This window comes from Chiroxiphia lanceolata, chromosome 6 (assembly GCF_009829145.1).
Source record: "Chiroxiphia lanceolata isolate bChiLan1 chromosome 6, bChiLan1.pri, whole genome shotgun sequence".
Classification (NCBI taxonomy): Eukaryota; Metazoa; Chordata; class Aves; order Passeriformes; family Pipridae; genus Chiroxiphia; species Chiroxiphia lanceolata.
Window position 1 is genome coordinate 61,825,980 of NC_045642.1, and position 21,961 is coordinate 61,847,940.

General features: G+C 46.3%; 1 protein-coding gene across 1 annotated transcript; it reads left to right on the plus strand.

Annotated features, from left to right (window-relative positions):
* Nucleotides 1-1,362: 1,362 nt before the first annotated feature.
* Nucleotides 1,363-18,982, plus strand: ATG14 (autophagy related 14). The gene is made up of 10 exons (XM_032691955.1): nucleotides 1,363-1,580; nucleotides 6,604-6,666; nucleotides 6,802-6,844; nucleotides 7,264-7,345; nucleotides 11,454-11,691; nucleotides 12,451-12,680; nucleotides 13,331-13,448; nucleotides 14,588-14,678; nucleotides 14,803-14,888; nucleotides 17,907-18,982. Exons 1-10 carry the CDS (start codon nucleotides 1,363-1,365, stop codon nucleotides 18,211-18,213), a joined length of 1,476 nt encoding a protein of 491 aa, XP_032547846.1. The 3' UTR covers nucleotides 18,214-18,982.
* Nucleotides 18,983-21,961: the final 2,979 nt, after the last annotated feature.

Below are 21,961 nucleotides of genomic sequence, written 5' to 3' on the forward strand. Positions count from 1 at the left end.
ACTGTTGAACTGTGGATTTCCACACTCAAATCTCTTTTAAACACAGGCTTACTTTTCTGTTTGCTTTCTAATGCTGGAGACTTTCCACAGCTCTGGGCTGGACTTCTATTTGCACTCTATTGTAACTTGAGTTACAATAATATTTTGTAAGTGAAAACAACCTGGTTTTATTGGAATTCTGGGAAAAAAAGATTCTGGCTTATCTAAGATGAGCCTTCTTCAAGAAATCATACTTAAGAGCTTGCCATGTGATTTCACTGGTAAAATTAGTGCTCTTTAAAAGCATGGATAAAGCCTTTTCACTGAACTACTGATTAACTTAATGTTTGCTATGGTAACTCTTGTCTTCATACCAACAATCTTTGTTCTACTCTCCATAGTGCTGTTCCTGCTGGTGCTTGATAACACTTGGAAAGGGAAACAATACAGGCTTGGTAGGCTGGGAGTTGCTTTCCAAAAAAAAAACAAACCCACCACAAAAAAACCCCCACAAAAATACAGCCAGGGCATGTTTTGTTGTTGGGACTTTTTATTGGAAGGGGGGGATATTGCTTGAAGCTATTCTGGCTATTCTGGCTTGTGTGGACTATGTCACATATATGTTCCTGGTGTTTCCTGCTATATACAGAAGGGAGAATGACTTCAACTGACGGGGGGGTGGTTAGACTAGACTGGATATTAGGAAGAAATTCTTGGCTGTGAGGGTGGTGAGGCCCTGGCACAGGTTGCCCAGAGAAGCTGTGGCTGCCCCATCCCTGGAAGTGTTCAAGACCAGGTTGGATGGGGCTTGGAGCAACCTGGGATAGTGGGACATGTCCCTGCCCATGGTAGCGGGTGGAACGAGATGGTCTTTCAGGCCCCTTCCCACCCAACCTATTCCATGATATAGGGATGCAGAGGAGGAGTGGGCTCTCTGCCCCTACACACGAGCTGATCATCTGTATTTAACTCCTCGTTCTGGCTCCAGCAGTGGAGCTGGGGTGAGGAAACCTGCTCGTCTGTCACTTTTTTTACGAGGCGCATCAGTATTTGCTACTTGTACAGCTGGGTTTTGATATCATTGTAAATAGAGGGACAGGCTTTCATCAGCATCCACGGTCCCCACAGCAGCGTCAGTGACCGGCTCTGGCGCAGATGACTCTGCGAAGCCCCGGCGACCAGAATACAACACACCGCCCGCTCTGGAAGCACGGCAGGGCTGGTTTTTATTCCTTCCGCAGAAGGAAAAGGCCGCAGTTTTATGTCCGAAGTAGCGTTTTCCCCGCGGAGCGCGGCCCGCCGCCCTCCCTCCCCCGCTCCCTCAGCGCCGCTTCCCACAATCCCCTGCCCGACAACAGGGCCCCACGTGACGCGCGGCCCATCATGGCGGCTCCCAGCGGCCGCCGGCCGCAGCCCGCGGGGCCGGGCGGGGGGAGCGGCCCCGGGGCCGGGGCTCTGCGGGGCGCCGACGAGGACGCCGAGGGGCTCTACGTGGCGGTGGAGCGGTGCCCGCTCTGCAACACCACGCGCCGCCGCCTCACCTGCGCCAAGTGCGTCCAGAGCGGCGACTTCGTCTTCTTCGACGGGCGCGACTCCGAGAGGTACCGGCGGCGCTGAGGGCGACGAGACTCCCACCCCCTCTCCATCCCTTGCCCCCGGGTCGGGGGAGGGGGCCGGGTGGCCCTTGGGCTGCACCTCCCCCGCTCCGATGGGGGGCCGGGTTGTCCCCCGGGGCCGGGGGAGGTAAATGGGGTTCGGGGGGGCTCTGGATGTGGGGTGAGGGAGCGGCCCTGGGGCTACCTGGTGGGGTCGGGCGGAGCGAGACCCTCGGCACGTTCCTTTTATTTCTATTAAAATAATAATAACTCTAATAATAGTTAACAATATCGCCCTGACTGTCACTTAGTCAGGTGTGGCTCTCAGCAGGTGTGCCCGTGTCGGTGTAGCCACAGAAGCTCAAAACAATTCAGGGCAAAAAAAGACCCGTGTATTAAGTTATTTTAAATGTGTTTCCTGTTTTCGGCAACTCGCCTTAAGCTGGCGGTTTTCAGCATCGTTAGACAGAATCAGAAAGGTGTGTAAGAAAAAAATAAACATTTTCTTGTCTATATAAATAGTCCTAGTTGTGGCCCTCCTTTTAGGATTATAAAAAAAACCCACTCTGCTTGAGTTAATCATGGGCTGTCCTGCCCCTCCTGGAGCACTGAGGATGAGTGCTATGGCCATAAACAAATTTTCTCATTGTATGACTCAGATGACTCCTCCGTTGTTGTCGTTCACAGCGTGGCCATCCCAGATTCTTGAAAAGTCTCCCAGTGCCACGACTGGAATAGCTCTGAATTCTTGGCTGACACTTGTGTTCTTGGTCTTTCATTGGTAGCTTCATTAGCAGCTGTTGGGAGCGATTCCTGGAGCTATTTTGGGAAGGTGGTGAGCAGTGTGTGCTGTGGTGGTGCCCTCGATCCGAAGGCTTGTTGTGTCCTGAGAAACAAGGGGACAGTGGTGCCTTTCTCCCACTAACATCCATGGGAATGGGTAAAGGATGTCAGCCAGTGTGAGTCAGCTTGGAAACCTGAGACCTTAGTCTGCCACTGGATGGGCTTTCTCTTTTTTTATATATATAGAAACCATGTCATAGAATTACAAACTGTATTTAGTCTTTCCAGAATAGGTGGAAAACTTGTTTCTATGTGAAACTGCTTGGGGTTGTCTGTAGCTTCCATGAAAAAATTGGATTTGGAGTTTGGAACATAAACCAAGGGGGGTTTTTTCCTGCCTCTTTTGTAGCCGTAAGATTCTGGCTAAACATCAGGTTTAATTATAGAAATCCAATTGTAGCCTTTGTTAGAGCTGAACCACTGTTGTTCTGTATCAACCAAGGTTTAAGAAGTCTCTGCCCATCAGACAAATGAAGCCATAAAGAAGCAGCTTTAGCCAAAGTATGAGAAGCAACAGCTTGTTGGGAAAAGAAGACCCTTTTTATCCTCCTCATATCTTCTCACATGACACAGGATCAGCTTTTCTGTCTGACAGTTTTCACTGCATCCTCCTGAGCTGCTTTCACTGCCCCATTTGTCTGTGGCTAGAAAAATCTTCTGTATATTTATACTGTGTTTCCTGGCTGTGGGAATTTAAGTCTCTTTATTTTTTCTGCCTTTATTCCTCCCTTCTGCCTGGACATCACAGTTCCATCCATGGGGGGGGATCACTGCTCTTTTATTATCCCATGGCCTCCCTACGCTCTCGATTTCCCCAGGCTTTGTTTCTCCTCCTGCTCAGAACTTTCCAAGAATGAACTGCAGAAGTGCAATTCACTAAAAATGGCACATTTATTTTGATGAATTAAAGAAAAAACTCACCTATATGAATAACACAGTGTGAACAACCTAAGTGTGCTTGATGGCAGGGGGACTGCCCAGTGTAGGCATGAAGCTCTGTAAACCTTGGGTTTCTTCTTGCATTTGGAAGATAATGGGGTTATTTTTTAAACTGTGCTTGAAATAGTCTGTCTGCTTTCTTTAATTAATATTTTGAATGACTGACGTAGGAGTGAGACACTTCTGAGGCCAGTTTGTCTTGTTTCCCCTCTGAATGTCTTGAATGTCTTGGGATGTGGCCGCTGAAAGAGGGAGAGACATTTTTCATGGTGACCAAAGCCATGCAGGGACAGGTGCAGGGAACTGGCTGGGTCTCGGGTTGTGTTTACTGCCATCGTTATTTATTTGTTTATTTTATGCCTTCTAGTAGTGCCTTGGTTAATTTTAGATCGGCTGGTGCTGGAGGAGGCTGACAGAGTCATGGCAAGGGCTTTGCTGGGTGACCTGGTGTGAGAAATTCAGGAAGTGGAAGTGCATGGGGGCATTTGGGCTTCCTATTTGTCTTTTTTAAGTGTAACAGATTGGGGAAAAATGGATCCTTCTCTTTCTAGTGAAAAGTAAAGAGAGCAAGCATCACTCCTTGTATCCAACTGTCGTTTATTTTTAGAGTTTTCTTGTAGTAAGACAAATTATTTCACGTTCTAATTATTTCAGGTTTCGCTGGACTATTTTGTGTGTTAATTTTTTTTTTTAAAACTCTAGTAAAATTGAAGGTTTTCGTCTGTCTGGCAAAAATCACACCCTGTTATCTGTGAGGGGGGAGAGACTGAGGAGCTGCTGAGATTAATTATTGAAGGAGAGCTACAATTAAGGATGAGTAGTCCAGAAGTCCTCCAGTAAAATAATCACTGACATTCTTCTTTTCATTACTAACATGTTGTCTATTCCAAAAGCCAAGCTGGCATCCTGGTGGTGGTGTCAGCTCAGAGACTCTTCTTCCTCCCAGGAGTGTCCCCCAGCCTGTCATAGGGATAAATTCTCAGAGTGTATTTCACAGACCTACTGAATTGCTTTGCTTTATGTGTCTTCAGATGGCAAAAGCCAGAGACAATATGATTGTCTGAATTCTTTAGGCTGTGGGTTATGATTAGGAGCAGTGACTTTTCACAGCAAGGGAGTTTTATTATAGTGAATATGTGCAGTAATATTGCTGCCCTCAACTCCTTCAGCATTAATCAACTCCTGTACATTAGGGAATCTCTCCTTCTAGTTGCTTCTCCCTAATTATGAACATGTGGAAATAAGCCAGGTAACCCTAGAAAATCTCAGCTTAATGTGATAAGACTTGAGGAAAGAGAAGCATTTAATGGGTAATTTGAGATGTTCTCCCCTCTCAGTTTACATTTTATGGGAGTTCCTATAATAGTTCATCTGAAGTTTTGTTTCTGTGCCAAATGGAAAGGCTAAAGATATATAAAGAAAAGTGGGTTTGCACGATGAGATGCAATTAAAATGGGAGCTATATAAAGAAATGGAAATGTTTCCTTAGGAGAAACCTGCTGAAGAAGTTGGTAGGAGCTGTTTGACGTCACGTGCTGAGCTGCAACTTTTACAGGCTTTCACAAATACTTCTGTCTCCCCTCCACAGCAAGAACTTAATTCACTCCCAGGTTCTTGACAGTTCATTCAGCTTTTTGCTGATGTGGCGGACGTGAGTCGGGTAATTTTTGTTCAGTGCCCATTAATCCAGCTCTGAAAACAAGGATTGCCAAATTACCCCAGCGCTCCCTCGCTGTGGGACTGCTGAGCCCTGGGTTTCTGGGCCAAGGGATTTTTAGTTGCAGCCAAAGGTCGGGGTACAGTAGGTGTGCAGTGCCCTGTGGTAAACAGGAGGCTCTTAGAGTGCCTGTTGTCATTCCCACGATGACTCCTGGGGTGAGGACACACAGGAAGAACTGGGGTGAGCAGCCGGGCTCCAGTTGCACCACATTCCTCTGGCTCACGTGTGGCCTCTGGCTTTTATGCCAAGCACCTACGTTTGGTTTTGGTTTGTTTTGGAAGGAAAACAGATATTTTTGCTTGACTACAGAAGCAGCAGCCAGTGGTTTTGTTGTTGTTCTAATGCTAATGTCATCTGGAAGGGTGATTGCACGCTCTCTGAACCCAAAGGTAGCCACCAAGGTTTCAGATTTCAGCACTTGGAGGAAAAAAAGTGAAGCAATTTAAAGTTTCACCCAAAATCAAACCCACAGATGAGCAGAGAGGGAGGCCCAAGATGCCATCCTGTCAGGGCTTAGTGTGTTATTCTTTCTAAATAAAGATCCCTGGAATAAAGGACTTGTTGGGTTGTAGGTAAAATCATAAAATCATGGAATGGTTTGGGTTGGAAGGGACCTTAAAGACCACCTTGTTCCAACCCCCTGCCATGGGCAGGGACACCTTCCACTAGACCAGGTTGCTCCAATCCCCATCCAACCTGGCCTTGGACACTTCCAGGGATGGGGCAGCCACAAATATTAGACCTCTCTTAGGATGAAATGGTCAATTCTACATAGAAAGAGTTGTTTTTCATACCTGGACTTAACCCAAGGTGCACTTTTGAGGTGCAGGTCAGGACAGTGCTGTAACACAAGCACAAGAAGACAAAGCACACTTGCTATTGCTTATGTTTAAATCTCTTGGCTCCCTATTTTGCTGTTTGCCCTGACCTTCACCTTTGTCACTTCTTGCTTTGTTGCAATTTCTCCATCTGCATTGTTCATATTTTCTTTAGATGTATTTCCCAAGACACTGTGGAACATGGAGGGGGGCAGAATGTGGCTGCTCCATGTTCAAAGGGTGAAAGCACAGGATGATGAATCCTAAAAAGATTCCTTTCTGCTCAGTTCTTTGCAGTTCCCATACCTCAGACATCCAGTGAAACAGAGCTGAAAACAGCCATTTGGGCTATCTGAGATAGTACTCTAAAAACCTTTAGTGACTAGAGAAATTAGTAGTACTGTGTTTTTCTCAGTACACAAAGTATTGACATTTCTAAACTATAAATCTAGATATAGCAGTAACTTGCTTACAAGTTTGTTAATCCAACACTGATGTTTCCTCATCTTAGAGGTTCTGTTGCAATTCCAGTGAGACACATGCTCCAGAATTCTGCAAGAGTTTTATACATTTAGCTATTAGTTCCCAAGATGAAGGCAGATAGTTGAGGTTTGGAGAATCCCACAAGCTTCGGTCTTTTTATCTTTTCAGACAACTTACAAGTGTTGTATTGTGCAAAATATCAATAAAAGCATTTAATCTCTTCCAGGTTTTCAGACAAGAAAGAAAGGCTGATGCATCTTAAAACCAAACAGAGAGAATTCCAAAAACAGTAAGTCGAAGCTATTAAATGAATATAAAGTCTAAGAACTCTCATAAAAGCAAAACAGTCTCTCTAATGCACTGTTGCTGGAGACAGACCCAATCCACATAGTCATAAAACTTTCAATCATGTTTTTTCCTCTAGTGTTTTGAAGGCCATGGAAGGGAAAGAGATAACTGATCAGCTGGTGAGTTGTTCCAAGTGTCCCACGGTTTTTAAATTCTCTGAATTCCTGGATCTCATAGTTTAAAGTTACAATTTACCTTGAGGGCATTGTGTTGCTTTCCCAAAAAGCCTGTTGTAAGCAAAACTGAAATTGGCTCTGCAAGCAGAGTGCTCCAAACTGTCAGGATTTTCATTTCTCCCTGGATATTTGTTCAATAACTAATTTTCCTGATTGACTTCATACTAAGCATTCATTTTGTTTGTGGCATTCTTCTGTGCACAGAACACTATATGAAATATTTAGTTGTTTGATCCGTTTAAGAGCATCCTGCTACTTGTGCACTAAAGCCTTTGTTGTTAATTATTAGTTGGTGTGTTTAAAGTCGTTTGTGCCCCAGAGTTGCTGAATGTTCTTTTTTTTTTTTCCCCCCTCCCCCCCAGAGATGGAAAATAATGTCTTGCAAGATGAGGATTGAGCAGCTGAAACAGACCATTTGCAAAGAAAATGATGAGATGACAAGACGTGAGTAATGCCCCTGCTTTTGTGAAGTGAAAAAACTCCCCGTGCCTTGGAGTGAAAAATCAATTGAGGTGAATTTGAGCATTAGGTTTTTGTTTGGTTTGTTTTTAAAAAAACGGTGAATTTCCAAACCATCACTCCTTAAATCAACTTGAAGGCAAATCGGTGAGTGGATTTTTAGCCTTTTCATGCCTGGGTTTTAATTAGCAAACAGCAGGCATTATTCAGCTGGATGGAGATCCTTTTGCAACAGCTTTAAAAGTAAATGCTTAGCAGCCTGTGACTTTTTGGCTGTGTCCCTGGAGATGGCTTTATTCAGTGTAGTGTTTCTGATCACTCCCTCTTGATAAAGAGGAGCAAACAGCTCTGCAGCTGTTACAGATTTCGTGAAACTGCTGAATTTTAACCCACACCTGTCTGAAAACCCAAAAATCCTACTTGAGCAAGAGTCACTGAAATGCAGTGTAGGCTGGTGAGCTCCATTCAGAAACTCCTTAGATGTTTTACACTAAAGTTGTAGGGTCAGTTTGCACCACTCCTTACAACCTGCATGCAAAAGAAGTAGAGGAAGCATATTCAGAAGAATATTGGTGGAATCAGGGATATTTTTATGACTTGGAATTCAAGAGGAATACAGAGAGTGGAAGCAGAGGCATAACCTGAGAATAGTTATAAAGGTTAGCACAGGCTTGCAGTGATCACAGCAAAAAGGCTGAGATGCAAAATGATCTTCAGTTAATAAGGAGAATGCATACTAACAGTAGGAAATGTATAATAAGTAAAAGGTGAAGGAGTAGACAAGTCTGTTAATTAACAGGAATGAGAGCAAGTAACAGTGCAGAGAAGTCTGGAGCATTTAGAGCTGCCTTTGCTTCATCTTTCCACAAAGAAAATGTGACCAGCTGCTTAGCCAGATTAAATTTTACATCATGAGAGGACTGCAGGCTAAGGAAAGGAAGCAGACAGCTAAATATTATTTTGGTTGTGTCAGCAAGGCCTTATGGAAGTTAAGGAACAGGCTGAAGTAGTCTGGAGCACTTGGAAACACATGAGAGAGGATGTCCCAGGAAACAGAGTGAAAACAGTCCCTGTTTTCAAAGGATGGAGGAAGAAAGAAACGTAAACTGATGACACAGTCATCCTGTTATAAACCTGTGGGCACTTTGCTGTTAACTGGAAGATAAGGTAGGTAAAAATAGGCATCACTTGGTTGTGAATAGGTCTGGGGATCAAGTGGTGTAGTGGAGGATGAGGCAGAAGCTGCAAATAACTTGGATTTGGGCACTACCTGAAACTGTCTCTTGAGCAAACAAAGACATTTGTTCTGTAATCCCTGCAAGCTTGGCACAAAAGGTTAGAAAAGCTGCCTTCAAAGAGTGGTGACACTGGTCAGACTGAGGAGATGAGGCAGGTGGAGCTCAGCAGGAACCAGTTCTGGCCTAGTTCTGCTCAGTATATCCCATAATAGCTCACAGGGTAGAATAGAAGGTGGAGTGGAGGAAGCCAAGGTGGATGATGATATGACTTCTGCAGAGAACAGAATCAGGTTGAAAATTGTGCAGATAAATGAGCAACATCATCTGAAAAGGACAAAGTTGAGTGCATGTTGTTTAGGAAAGAGAAGAACAAACCCAAAGTGGGGGATGCTGGTGAGATTTGGCAGGGAAGGATCTGGGGAATTGCAAATTAAATAAAAATTAATCTCATGCTGCTCCAGAAAGGTTCAGTCCTCATCCTGGGTTAACTAATGCAAGTGTTGTATTTAAGATGGAAGCAGTTCTCCTGCTGTGCCCAGCATTGGAAGTCTGCCTCAGTGGAAGTCTGGTGTCCAACTTGAGCAATTTAAGAAAGATACAGATCAACTGGAGAAAGTCTGGAGGAGAATACTGGGAATAAAACACAAGGAATGGCTAAGAAAATCGGTGTTTGGTTTAGAGAACGGGAAGGTGAAGAAAAACAAGCTTTTCAGTAGGTAGAAGATTATTATTTTGGAAATCCTGACTATTTTTTATCCCGGGAAGAAAGGAAAAGAGGAAATCAATATGACTTTGAGGAACTTAGTCCCCTTTTCTCAAAGTGCAGCTCTGAAGGTGGCAGAACATTTGCAACAACCAGGGAGTGGAGTTCCTCCTTTCTGCTCTTCTATGAAGTGTATTGTCTGCAACTTTTGCAACTTCTCTTGATTCACAGTGAACTTGATTAGACTTAACCTACAAACTGAGCTAACTATTGCCCAACTAACATGTTGTTAACTCAGTTACACCAAAATTGCTCTTGCAGACAGACCTAAAATTAACTCTTGCCACGAGTAGCCAGTAGATCAGGAACCCAACTTGGTTCACTCTTGGGCCATAGTAGAAAGTGTAAAAAAAGTTGGTTTGCTTCTCTTGGATGTGGCATAGTTTAAATTTCCTGAAATAAGAACAATTTCTAGAACATTGGCCTCCTGCTTTTGGGGTCGACTCTCCTGGAGACCTCAATAACTGGCACTTGTTAAAATAATGTTTTAAAATCTGTGTGTGTTTGCCTTTTGTCTGTGGAGAACAGTTCAAGGAGACAGGCTGGCGAGCCCCTGGCAGAGCTCTCTGGGCAGAGATCAGTGTGCCTGGGCTTGCATTTATCAGCCAGAGCAGGCACATGGGACAGAGTGGTGTCCTGAAATACTCCTGGGGACAAGTTTTAATCACCTCATAAACTGGGTCACAAAGCAGAGGTGCTGTGCATAGAAAAGGACAGTTGTTTCTGCACTGGGACTTCCAAGGAGGAAACGTGTGTGCAGTGATCTCCCCTACTCTCAAGTAATTGCTGTTGGACCTGCAGGGAAGGGAGTTCACTCTGTGAAAAAGTAGCCTTTCAAGTACATGAATGTGAAAATTGAACAGATGGATGTTTTCTTCCTCCCCTGTCTCTTATTCTTTATGCAAAGAGAGAGTTTGGGAATATGAATGCGAGCGTTAATTGATTTTCTGTTGGCGTAGAGGAATGCTTAAAGGAATTACTGCTGACACAAAGGGATTGTCAGAGAAAAGTTGGTTTTACTACTGCTTCTCTAACAGGGGTCACTTATTTTATGAACATGAGGAATATTAGTTCTTATCTGCATGAAGAAACTATTATCACCACCTTTAGTTTGGGACTTTGCGTCTCCCACGTATCAGATCTTCCTTCCTACCGGACACATCATGGATTGCAGCAGTCAGATGACTGGAAATAATTTCCTGATGTTCAGAGAAAGCAGCCTCTGTGCCTGCAGGGTCAGGCACCCTTCAAACTCAGGTGAATTGAGAGTTATAGACATCTATTTGGAGAGTGTGTAAGAAATCTTTCCCTATGCTGCTGAAAGGTGGCTGACTCTGTAGCACCGCATGTTTGTGGAAGCATTGCTGCAGTCAGTTATTTTTATAGCAGAATCAACAGATCATAGAATCACTAAGGTTGCAAAAGACCTCTAAGATCATCAAGTCCAACCTTTGGTGCTTCAAGATGCTCTTGAAGGATATTTTTCCAAGCCTGATGCATGGGAGTGAATCCGGGAGGTTGCAGCACTTCAGTACATGAGCACATTTCTCATTTTGGGACCAGAAAGGGAGATAGCCAGTGTTCCCTGTGGAAACAAGGAGTCTGCACCCTTGAGATCCAAGTGCTTTAAGAGCACATCCATGAGTGTGAAGCTCAAATAAGACACTCATAGCAGCAGAGGTGCCAGAAATGGTGAATGAAGATGCTATCTGCACTTGATTTTGGCTGCAAGCAGGGCCTGGCTGTTTGGCCAGCACCGTGCAAACATGTACAGTCAGGCTATTTCTGTCAGGATGATTACCTCAGAGTTTAATTAAACTGGGAAATCTTGGCTTTTCTGCTCCAAATCCAAAAATAGCTGGGTAGAAGATAGGGAAAGAATAATCCCAGTTGCAGTCTCTTTGGAGACCTTCAGAGAAGATTTAAAAAAAAGTTGTGCCACCGAGCAGCTGGAAGATGTTAATAGTTTAGCAGGGTTTTTCTGTTTTAGGCTGCTATAGGTCTTGTTTCCCATAAATGTTAATAAAGCTTTGTCTCAAGCTTTACCACAAGCTCCTCTTCCAAGGATAACATCTGCTGCTGCTCCCAACAGACACGGAGGGGCTGCTGAGGATCAAGGAGGAGAACCAGAAGCATTATCGCCGGGCTCAGCGGCACCAGGAGAAGAAGGAGAAGATCCAGAGGCACAACCGCAGGCTGGGGGACCTGGTGGAGAAGAAAACCTACGACCTGAAAACCCAGTACGAGCACCTGGCAAACCTGCGCAGGACACACATCCTGGAGCTCACCTCGGTCATCTTCCCCATTGAAGAAGTGAAGACAAGCATGAGGTAGGGAAGGCTGATCCTTCTGGGCTCGTTTGGCTTGGCTTTAGACACCCAGAAGTGAGTCGTGTCTGTCTAAGGTAGAGGCTCAGGCTCCCTTAGCATGGGGGGGGAGGAGGAGGTGTGTTCCCCAAAGATAGAGGTCCAGCATAGCAGGATCTGGAGGTACTTCCATCTCCCTACTGAATGATCTGAGCTATGTGTCCAGTGTTAAACTTCCTTAAAATATGGATTCGCATTGCTGGAAGTGTCCAAGGCCAGGTTGGATGGGGCTTGGAGCAACCTGGGCTAGTGGAAGGTGTCCCTGCCCATGGCAGTTGGGGTGGAACAAGATGAGCCTTAAGGTCCCTTCTGACCCAGGCTATTCTGTGATTTTACAAAAATAAGTAGTTAAAAACCTCAAAATGAAGGAAAGTAGTTTTAGTAATAAGGAGTTTTGCAGGACTGCTTCTACAAGCATTTTTCCCTCGATGCTTGGAGCAACCTGGTCCAGTGGAAGGTGTCCCTGCCCGTGGCAGGGCGTTGGAACTGGGTGGTCTTTAAGGTCCCTTCCAACCCGAACCGTTCAGTGACTTAACAAAAACAAGCAATTGAAAACCCCAGAACAAAGCAAAGTAGTTTCAGGAATAAAAAGTTCGGCAGGAGCGTTTTCCAGGCGTTCTGCCCTCGGTGGAATCTGGCTGGGTGCCTGCCAAACGCGTAGTTGATCGTATTTTTTTTTTTAAATTTTTCTTAACCACCCCCTCTCTCCCCGTTGCCCTGCAGAGACCCCGCGGACGTGTCGTCCGAGAGCGACAATGCCATGACCTCAAGCACTGTGAGCAAGCTCGCGGAAGCCCGGAGGACCACGTACCTCTCCGGGAGGTGGGTGTGTGACGACCACAACGGGGACACCAGCATCAGCATCACAGGGCCCTGGATCACCCTCCCCAACAACGGGGACTACTCAGCCTACTACAACTGGGTGGAAGAGAAGAAGACCACGCAAGGACCCGGTAAGGAGCACGGCCTGCTTTTTTAGGCACATGGGATGCTCCAGAAGCTTTGGATGCCAGCGGAAGGCACTGAGGAGCAGTTGGCAGGTCCATTTGTTCTCACCCAAATTCTGAGTCGGACATAAACACCAGTGTGGGGATTATAGTGGGCAGGTTCCCTGCCCAGTTGGAACTGGGTGATGTTTAAGGTCCCTGTGGCTGCCCCATCCCTGGAAGTGTCCAAGGCCAGGTTGGATGCGGCTTGGAGCAACCTGGGATAATGGAAGATGTCCCTGCCCATGGCAGGGGGTGGAACAAGATGAGCTTTAGGGTCCCTCCCAACCCAAACCATTCTGTGATTTTATGACTAGTCTGCTGAAACCCTCTTCTGCAGGAAATGCTCACTGGGACACACAGCACAATGTAATAGAGAAATAAAGTTAATTATTCACAGTTTTGACATGGTTCACATGCCGTCATCTTAACAGGAATTCCAAGAATTACTATTTTCTTCCAACTTGTGACAGATTTCACTGTAAATGATTGCTAGATTCAGGCTGTTCTCCATACTTACAACTGACATTTTCCAGGGTAGAATTCAGTAACACATTAACACACCCACCGAGGCTTCATTTAAAACCAGACTTTCATGTTGGTTTTATTTCTTTTAGATATGGAGCATAATAACCCTGCTCATACCATCAGTGCTGCATTGTGCTATGCAACTCAGCTTGTTAACACTTTGTCTCTCATACTTGATGTAAACCTTCCCAAGAAGCTCTGCAACAGGCAAGTAAACACAGGAGGTGAATCAGTGGCCAGTTTGGGCTGATCCTAAATTAGTTTGGTTTGGGGAACAAAGTCATGAATTGGAACAGATTTTATGGTAACATTGATGGCTTGTGAATTTTTGGGCTTGTTTGAGGAAAGCAATAGTAGGATTTTAGACCACAGTTAACAGTCCTTCCTTTTTTACCTCCTGAGAGGGTAGAGCAGCCATCACAGTTGGAAATAACACCTTTCTCATTGGTGTGTTCAGCATCATCAAATTAGAAATGAAATATGACAAGTCCATGAATAGCACTTTTCATTTTTTTTGGCCCCCCACTGTGCTTCACAAAATCCCAGCCCAATTCAGCAGCTCTTGAATAGCTCTGCTACATTCTGTACTGTAAAGCAAGGCCTTATAATATGCCAGGACTGTAATTCCCTTTGGGATAAAACACCTGTGGGGAACATTCCTGGCTGCCATATCCGGGAGTGCAATGTACAAACCCCGTTTGGGATGAAAAGCACTGTTAAGTTTTTGATGTCTGTGTGGAGCAGATGGATTTGTACAGGAGCACTGAAGGAGCTGTACACCTGATCAGCCTTCCAGGGGTCTCAAATACGCTGCTGAAATGCTTTTTAAGCGTTTCAGATAGTGGGTTTTGAAGTGAGGGCACAAAAATTGTGTAGGGGTTTCAGCTTTTCCTTCCACCCTGTGACAGGGGGTTAGGACTGGATGATTTTGAATGTCCCTTCCAACCCAAACCATTCTGTAGTTCTGTGATTTTATTTGGGTCATCAGCCTTCACAGAAGGGAAAGGTTGGGAACAGGAAATGATGCAAGATTTAAAGGGAGACCTGAAACAGTTTGGCCACAGTGGATCTTTGGGTTTCATACAGTTTACACCACTGTGGAAACCGGTGAGAGCAGGGCAAGCAGTGCTTGTTGATAAAATGCTACCAGTCTTGCCAGGTGAAAAATTAATCTCCTGAGCACTCTAAAACTGGCTGTACACTCTAAACAAGTGCTCACTGCGAGGATGTTTACTCCAGGGTTTGTTAGGAAGCCAGGGCACGGAATGCTGATGTCTCCAGCAAGTGTATTTTCACAGCATTTTGCTTTCTGTGTCTTTGTGTGTGTGTGTGTGGTGTTTTAACAGCGAATTCTGTGGAGAGAATCTCAGCAGACACAGGTTCACACGGGCAGTGAAGAAGCTGAATGCTAATATCCTTCACCTTTGCTTCTCTCAGGTAGGGGGAATGCACATTTGGATTTTTTTAAATAGCTTTTAAAATACCAACTGTGCCTGCTGGTTTCCTCCAGGAACTGATCATGTGTTTTCCTTTTTTTTTTTTCCTTCCTTCCCCTTGGCAGCATGTAAATTTAGATCTGCTGCACCCACTGCACACCCTCAGGAACCTTATGTACCTGGTCAGCCCAGACACCGAGAACTTGGGCAGGTAAGGAAAGCAAAATCTTAAATCTCTTGTGGCTCAATCCTTTCTGAATTTATGCCTTGTTACTTGTGAGGGAAGTTCTCTTCTGCTGTACCTGTAGAGCACAGAATTCAGGGTATTTACAGGAGGAAACAAGAGAGAACAGGGAAAGGGGATCCTGAGTAGGAAATCAGATTCCAGAGACGTGTGTTTGCTGTGTCTCAGCGTATGGCAGGCCCAGCTGGAGGCTTGGTAGCTGATGATGGAATTATTTCCCCCATGCCCAGAAGCAGGAACTCCTTCCCTCCAGGGAACAGCAGCACATATGCCAGGCAGCCTTGCCGTGCTCCAAATATGACCCTGCCCACGCCTTGCCAACATGTGAATACCTGAGAGCACCCAGCAGTATAAACCCTGACAAGCATCCTAGGCAGACCTTTCCCAAAATACTCCCAGTCAGTGAACTCCCTAGACCAAAGTTGACACTTCAAATGATATTAATTTATATGTAAATTAAGATTAAAGACAACTCTTCTGTTAACTCAGTACGTGACGAAAAGAACGTCAGTTCCTGGCCTTGCACACACCAGGTTTAATCATCTTTTTTTTTTTTTGAACTTAAATATAAGGAAGCAAACAACATTGATTTCCCATTGGGATAATCCAGCCACAAGTCACTTGTTCCTGAGACAGTCTGCAAATATTTGTTTGATGTGACTAATGCTTTATTCCCCCCTTAAACGTAGTGTTCTGAAATCTCCTTTTCCACTTTGTTCTCCTGTACGGATCTAGTTTTATTCAAAAACCTGCAGTGCCACTAAGAGGAAGTGCCTCTTCCCACTTACCTTGTGTTCTCTGGATATATCCTTACTGATTCAACTCAAAGATATGGGGAGCCAAATCTTTGTAATACAGCTTGGTTTGAAAAAAAAAAAAATCTGTGCTTGCTGCTGCTTGCCTGAAAACAGGGAGAGTGCAGGAAATACTCAGAGGATGGAGAACTGTGTCCTGGAAAGCAGCTACTGTAAAAGGTCCAGGGGTCACAGTGGGTACCTGTGCAGGTGTTACAGAGCTCCAGGTGGATCTACTGGGTCCAGATAGTAAAAGAAGGGGTCACAGGAGAGTTGGATAAAATGTCTCCCAGACTGCGGAATGGCTTTAGAGACACCATTGGGAGCAAAGGGTATGAGCTGGTTGAAATGAGGCACATGTACTTAAAACACAGATTAATTACCCACAAGAATGAAGGTGGGGATTCTGCTTCCTTCTGTCATCCTCCCAAGGCTGGATGAGTTTCTGGAGTGGATGCTGTCACCAGGCAGGAGTCACTGGGCTGAGGACAGGGAGAACGGGTGGAACATAGTGGCCTTTGTTATAGAGGAGGTCACCTGAGATGATCTAATGGTCCCTTCTGGCCTCAAACTTGATGACTCTCCTCTCATGTTGCCTTGTTAAGCAAAACACTTTTCCAGGAGGCAGCACTCCCATTCCTTCCTGGATTATGAAAGGGGAGTGTTTGCCTTTAATTTCTAAACTGGCTGCAAAGTTTGCAGCAACCAGCTCTCTCTATTTTCCTTTAGATACCTAAGCATTTAGTTGCCTGATAATCTCCTCTGTACACTACTGTTTTCATATACATATAATTCTGCCAAGCTTTAATTGTCTGGATTAAAATTTTCCATGCTAAATCGCTGCTTCGGGCTCCTTCTCCCATTAAGGCTGGAGAAACACTTTTGCCTGTGTTACAACAGTTACTGTATTTTATGGTTGGAGTTGGTGATCTTGGGTGTCTTTTCCAACCTAAATGATTCCATGATTCTGTGAAATTCTCGCTCATGTTTCACTGAGCAGCTCTGGAATGAATTCTGGCAAGGATGCTGCTCGCTGTGGGGAATGTGCCTTTCTCTGCTTCTGTGAAACCCTGACAGTCTCTGACCGTGGGCCACAGGCCTCTGAGAGTGCCTGCTTTGGCTCAGTAAAGGTAATTCAGATTTGGGCTGGAGTACAGGCAGCCCAAAGCAGTGGGATGGGGTGGGATGCAATCACTTCTCCCACCAGGCAGTGGCAGCAGGGAACAGTCACAGTGCAGGTGAGTTTAGCCAGGACTCCTGGAGATCCATCCCATTGCCCCTGCTCAAAGCAGAGCCAGGTTCTCTCATATGAAGAAAGGCTGCAGGAGCTGGGTGTGCTCAGCCCCAAATGATGACTGAGAGTGGACCTCATCCATGTCCATCAGTATCAGAAGGGAGAGAGCCAAGAGGGTGGATGAGGCTCTGCTCTGTGGTGCCAAGCAATAGGACAAGACACAACGAGCAGAAACTGATGGACAGGAAGTTCCACCTGAATATGAGGAAGAATTTTCCTGTGTAGGTGACTGAGCATTGGAACGGATTACCCAGAGAGGGCATGGAGTCTCCCCTGCTGGAGATATTCAAATACCATTTGGACAGAATCCTGTGCCATGTGCTCTGGGATGACCCTTCCTGAGCAGGGAAGTGGGACCAGAGGACCCACTGTGCTCCCTTCCAGCCTGAACCATTCTGTGATTCTGTGTGGTGGTATTAGGAGTGTCTCCGGTGCAGACCCCACAGCCTCTATGGGCAGCTGTTCCAGTGTTTGACCAGTCTCATAGTGAAAAAGGTGTTGAGGTGTTGCTCAGGGTGAGGTGAGAAGTCTCCACTAGTGAGTTGTGCCAGGTCTCCTAAGTTAGAGAGACAGAGCTGAGCCATCTCACCTGACCAGGGCTAGTGTTGGAAAGGAAAGCTGTTCCACATCAAGCTGAGATTCCCACCAGTGGAGCTCTGAGTTATCATCACTAGTGTGTGTTCCACTATCCCTGCCAAAGCAGAATGGCTCCTGCTCCATGGTCTGGAACCCTGTCACTTCCTTGGCCAAGCGTTTTTGTTTCACCACTGTCCGAACACAGCTCTGCAACCAGTGAGTTTCTCCGCCAGCTGATAAAGACCAGGGGCATTTGATCTCTCTGCTGGACCCCTGACAGAGCTGTGGCATTCCTAGGGCTCACTGTGTCCGTGTTCACAGGTCTGGGCCTTTCGAAATCAGCGCTGATCTCGAGGACTCCATGGAGTTCGTGGATCCCAGCGCCGCCGGCGAGACGGACGAGAGCGGCGACGAGCACGTGAGCGACGAGGAGACGGACCTGGGCACAGACTGGGAGAACCTGCCGAGCCCCAGGTTCTGCGACATCCCCTCGCAGCAGGTGGAGATGCTGCAGAGCCAGAGCACCCAGGTGTCCCAGCCCATCGCCAGCAGCAGCGCCGGCGGGATGATCTCGTCGGCCGCCGCCTCGGTGACCTCGTGGTTCAAGGCCTACACCGGGCACCGCTAACCAGGGACAAAGGAGCTAAACAGGAGCTGTGGAAGGAACCCCTCCCCGAAGATGCTGTAGGAAACCTTACATATTCAGTTAAGTAGTGCCTGGAACAAAGAAAAGGTCAAGGACTTTCGTTTTGTAAACCGAAAAAAAAAAAAGACAAACGAGCACCTTTTTATTTACCCAAGGTGACTGTGACGGACCCGTTTTGTAAATTAGCTCCTGACGGATTCTCTGAGGGCACTTCGTGTCTTGGTTCTGCCTGCATTGAATATCGAAGGACCCAGCGACCTCCAGCTCTACTTTCTGAAGAAGACACAGATTTTGGAGCATTTGGATCGGGATGGGCGCAGAGGAGGCTGCTCAGGGCGCGGTCTGGACAGTGGTGCAAATGCAGTTCCCACTTTCTTAACTCCTTACAGGGTTTTCCTTTGTGTGTGTGTTTTAAATCTGTCTTGCATAATGCAGAAATGCGTATTTCTAAATTTTTTTCATTCAGGACATGAAAATTATGCATTTTTAACATGTTTTCTAATCTCTGTTGCCATATTTTTAATACAAAGAATCAGCATGGGCAGGGAATTCACACAGCAAGTTGCTCTTGTTTTAGATTTCGGTTGTGAATCTTTTACCCAGTTTTGCCATAGAAAAACTGGCTTGTTTCATGCTGTTTCCACTGGTAGGTGTTCTAGAAGTTTCGTGTTGTGCTGTCCAAGGCACACAGGCTCTTTACTCTTAATATCATACACCAAAGAAACACTGGACGTTCTCTTCGCTAGACCCACATTCGATGCTGATCCAGGATTGTGTTGTTGCAATAATATCCATCCGTTCTGACACCGTCTTGCCACTTCTCAGCATTAGAAAAACCTCATTTCAAGCCAGTTTGGTGAAGTCACACGCTCTCCACACTACATGTGTTTTTAACCCTGTTCTACTTTATGTTTATGGTGGGGTTGTTTGGGGTTTTTTTGTTTACTGAATGCCAAGAAGTTTGATTTCATTTCCCTGGCGCAGCTGGCTGGTGAAACCACGGGAGGTGGGATATGCCGACAGGTGAGTTGGTGGACAGGTGCTCCTCCCCTTCCTCTGCCTTGTGGGATGGAGCACTCATGGATAGGGCTGCTCAGCGAGACTCCCAATGTGCAGTTTACATTTAGGATTGGGACATTTTCTCCACAGGGTCAACCAAGGTAAGAGCATCCTCCCCTCCCTGCCCGAGGGAGGGTTTCTGCCACTCTGCCCCGTACCCCACATGGGGGGTTCCAGCTGAGTCTCCCCCCCCCTCCCCATCCCTTGTATGGCAGCTCTTTCTCTTTGGCCTTGGGGTTGGACATCTGTTGTCAGTAGTTAATTTTTCTTTTTTTTTTTTTTTTTAACCAAAGACCCTTAACTCCACACTAGCAACACTGACATGTTGTTAGAGGACAACACCCTCGCTCCTGCCACTCTTTTGGTCTAATAGCTGGGTTTGTTTGAAGAGAACAGCCCAGGCTCCCTTGACTACTGGAGCCTGATCAGGGCCCAGGGGGTTTTGGGCACTGTTGGCTCATGGCACTTTATGACTTGCAGCTCTCGGATCCTTTGCAGCTCTGAGCAACCAGCACACACCAGTATGGGATACCGGGCTCATACTGTGCAGCCCCCTCTGGCTCATTTATTTTGCACTGGACCCTGCCATCTAAATACCTTTTTGGTTGTGGGTTTTTGTTTGTTTTTCATAGGCATTTCAGTCCCTCTTTCGTTGCTGCCTCTGTGCTACTTCGAGCCCCGAAAGGTCAGGCCATGACTCAGCTTCGTACACTGAATGAACTTAGGGAAAGAAAATCCAACACAATAACTTTTCTAAGCCATATACTTCCTATCCGTGTTTTCCAGAATAATTTATTCGCAGCCATGTCACGTTCTGAGAGTGCACAAGGGCAGGGTGAGGGTGTTCAAACGTGTTGGGGGTGGGGCTTTCCATGGAACGCTTTTTTGTAACGGAACCCAAAAGTTGTGGCGGTTTTTTTTAAAAGTGTTTTGCACATGTGTAGCTGAGGGAGAACTGTGTGTGTCCAAACCTTGAGTGCAATCACCGTTTTCCAGGTTGTTTGGGGGGGGGGGAGGTGGGCAGGGGAGGGAGGGAGGGCAGGAATATCTGTAATTATAGATATTTGAAGGCAGCCAGCTGAGAGTTTACAAAACACTTCGCGTAGCATGAACGAACACGGGAATTTCAGCTCAGGCCGTGACTTTTGGCCGTGACCAGTGACCTGAGGTGGCCAGTTTGAGCTGCCAAGGAAGGGCCTGATTTTGGGTGCCCAGCCCCAGTCAGGTGCCTTTGAAGGGTCTCAGATGGGACACCCAGGGCTGGCTTTTCACCTGCGAAAACTCGCGGCCTCTCTCCGCAACTTCCGATGTAACTGAACACAAATGGTTTGGTTGTTGGTTTGTTGTTTTTTTGTTTGTTTTTTTTTTTCTAAATTTTATTGTATTATTGCAATAAATCTTTAACAGTAATTTTTCTTTTTTTTTAAAGTTGTATATTAATAACTGTTACTTCTGTGTGGTCTGTTTTTCACCGTGCTGGGCGAAAGTACACAAGAATTTCCAGCCTTCAAACCATCACAGGGACCAGACCTGTTACAGTGCAATCAGTCGTACAGCGGTGGAATTAAGCAATACCCATTCTAAAAAAATACTCTTACATAAAATAACTGCATCTCGAGGGGAGCAGGAGGGGGGTTCCTGCACAACACACACACACACACACATCCCTCTATGTACATGTAAACGGGTAAATCTCTCGTGTGAGCCTTGGCTCGGGGCTGCTCGTGTGCTGGGTGACGTTTGTTTCTGCAGGTGCTGAATTCCTGCTGCGTGCAAAGGGGGATGCTCCTCCTTCCAAGGTCATTTCAGGGTGCAAGATGTGGCTTTTTACGGATGTAAGTGTTAAAGTGAGGCAGCGAGTGTCTGAGCAACAGGGATGGGAAAGGGCTGAGCAGGCTCTGCCCTGGGGACCTGGTGGCCTGGCAGCCCATGGGTTACAGGCTGCTGAATGATGGAGGAAAACCAATCCCTCCCATGCAATTTTTTGTGATGTATCTGAGGGGGAGGACTGATGCCCTGTGATTCCTGGTTGCTGCACTCCCAGGAGTGGGAGCAGCAGTCACCTGGGGTTCCTGCACGCAGAGGGAACCTGGGGGCAGGTTGTTGCCTCAGTGATAGCACAGTCAGTCCTGCCCCTGGGCAAAGCCAAGCCTGGCTTTGAGCTCAGCTCATGCCTATGGGATGTTCAGGTCAGCTCTGCTTAAGCAGGGCCAGCAGCAGGAGGTTTTGTCCTCTGCCCCCACTGGTTTGTGGCAGGAGAGCAGCCTGATAATGCCCCAAGTCCTGTCCCTACTCCAGGGTTGCCTGGACCAGCCAAAGGCAGGCTGGGAAGGGAAACAGCCCAGGGTGAGGCTTCAGCACCATTCCCACTGTGCAAGAAGTGGGACTCGAGACAGAGGTTGGATGTTTCAGTGCAATTTTGTGCAGGTGTGAAATCCCAGAATGGTTTGGGTTGGAACAGACCTTAGAGATCATCTCATTCCAACCCCCTGCCATGGGCAGGGACACCTTCCACTAGACCAGGTTGCTCCAAGCCCTGTCCAGCCTGGCCTGGAACACTTCCAGGGAGGGGGCAGCCACAGCTTCTCTGGGCAACCTGTGACAGGACCTCACCACCCTCACAGCCAAGAATTTCTTCCTAATATCCCATCTAATCCTGTCCTGTCAATTT

What these genes read in the sequence shown, in the direction of transcription:
- ATG14 (XM_032691955.1), top strand. Translation starts at nt 1,363, where the DNA reads ATGGCGGCTCCCAGCGGCCGCCGGCCGCAGCCCGCGGGGCCGGGCGGG. An exon ending in AAGAGATAACTGATCAGCTG is followed by an intron (nt 6,845 to 7,263) that starts GTGAGTTGTTCC and finishes CCTCCCCCCCAG; the next exon opens with AGATGGAAAATAATGTCTTG. An exon ending in TTCACCTTTGCTTCTCTCAG is followed by an intron (nt 14,679 to 14,802) that starts GTAGGGGGAATG and finishes TCCCCTTGGCAG; the next exon opens with CATGTAAATTTAGATCTGCT.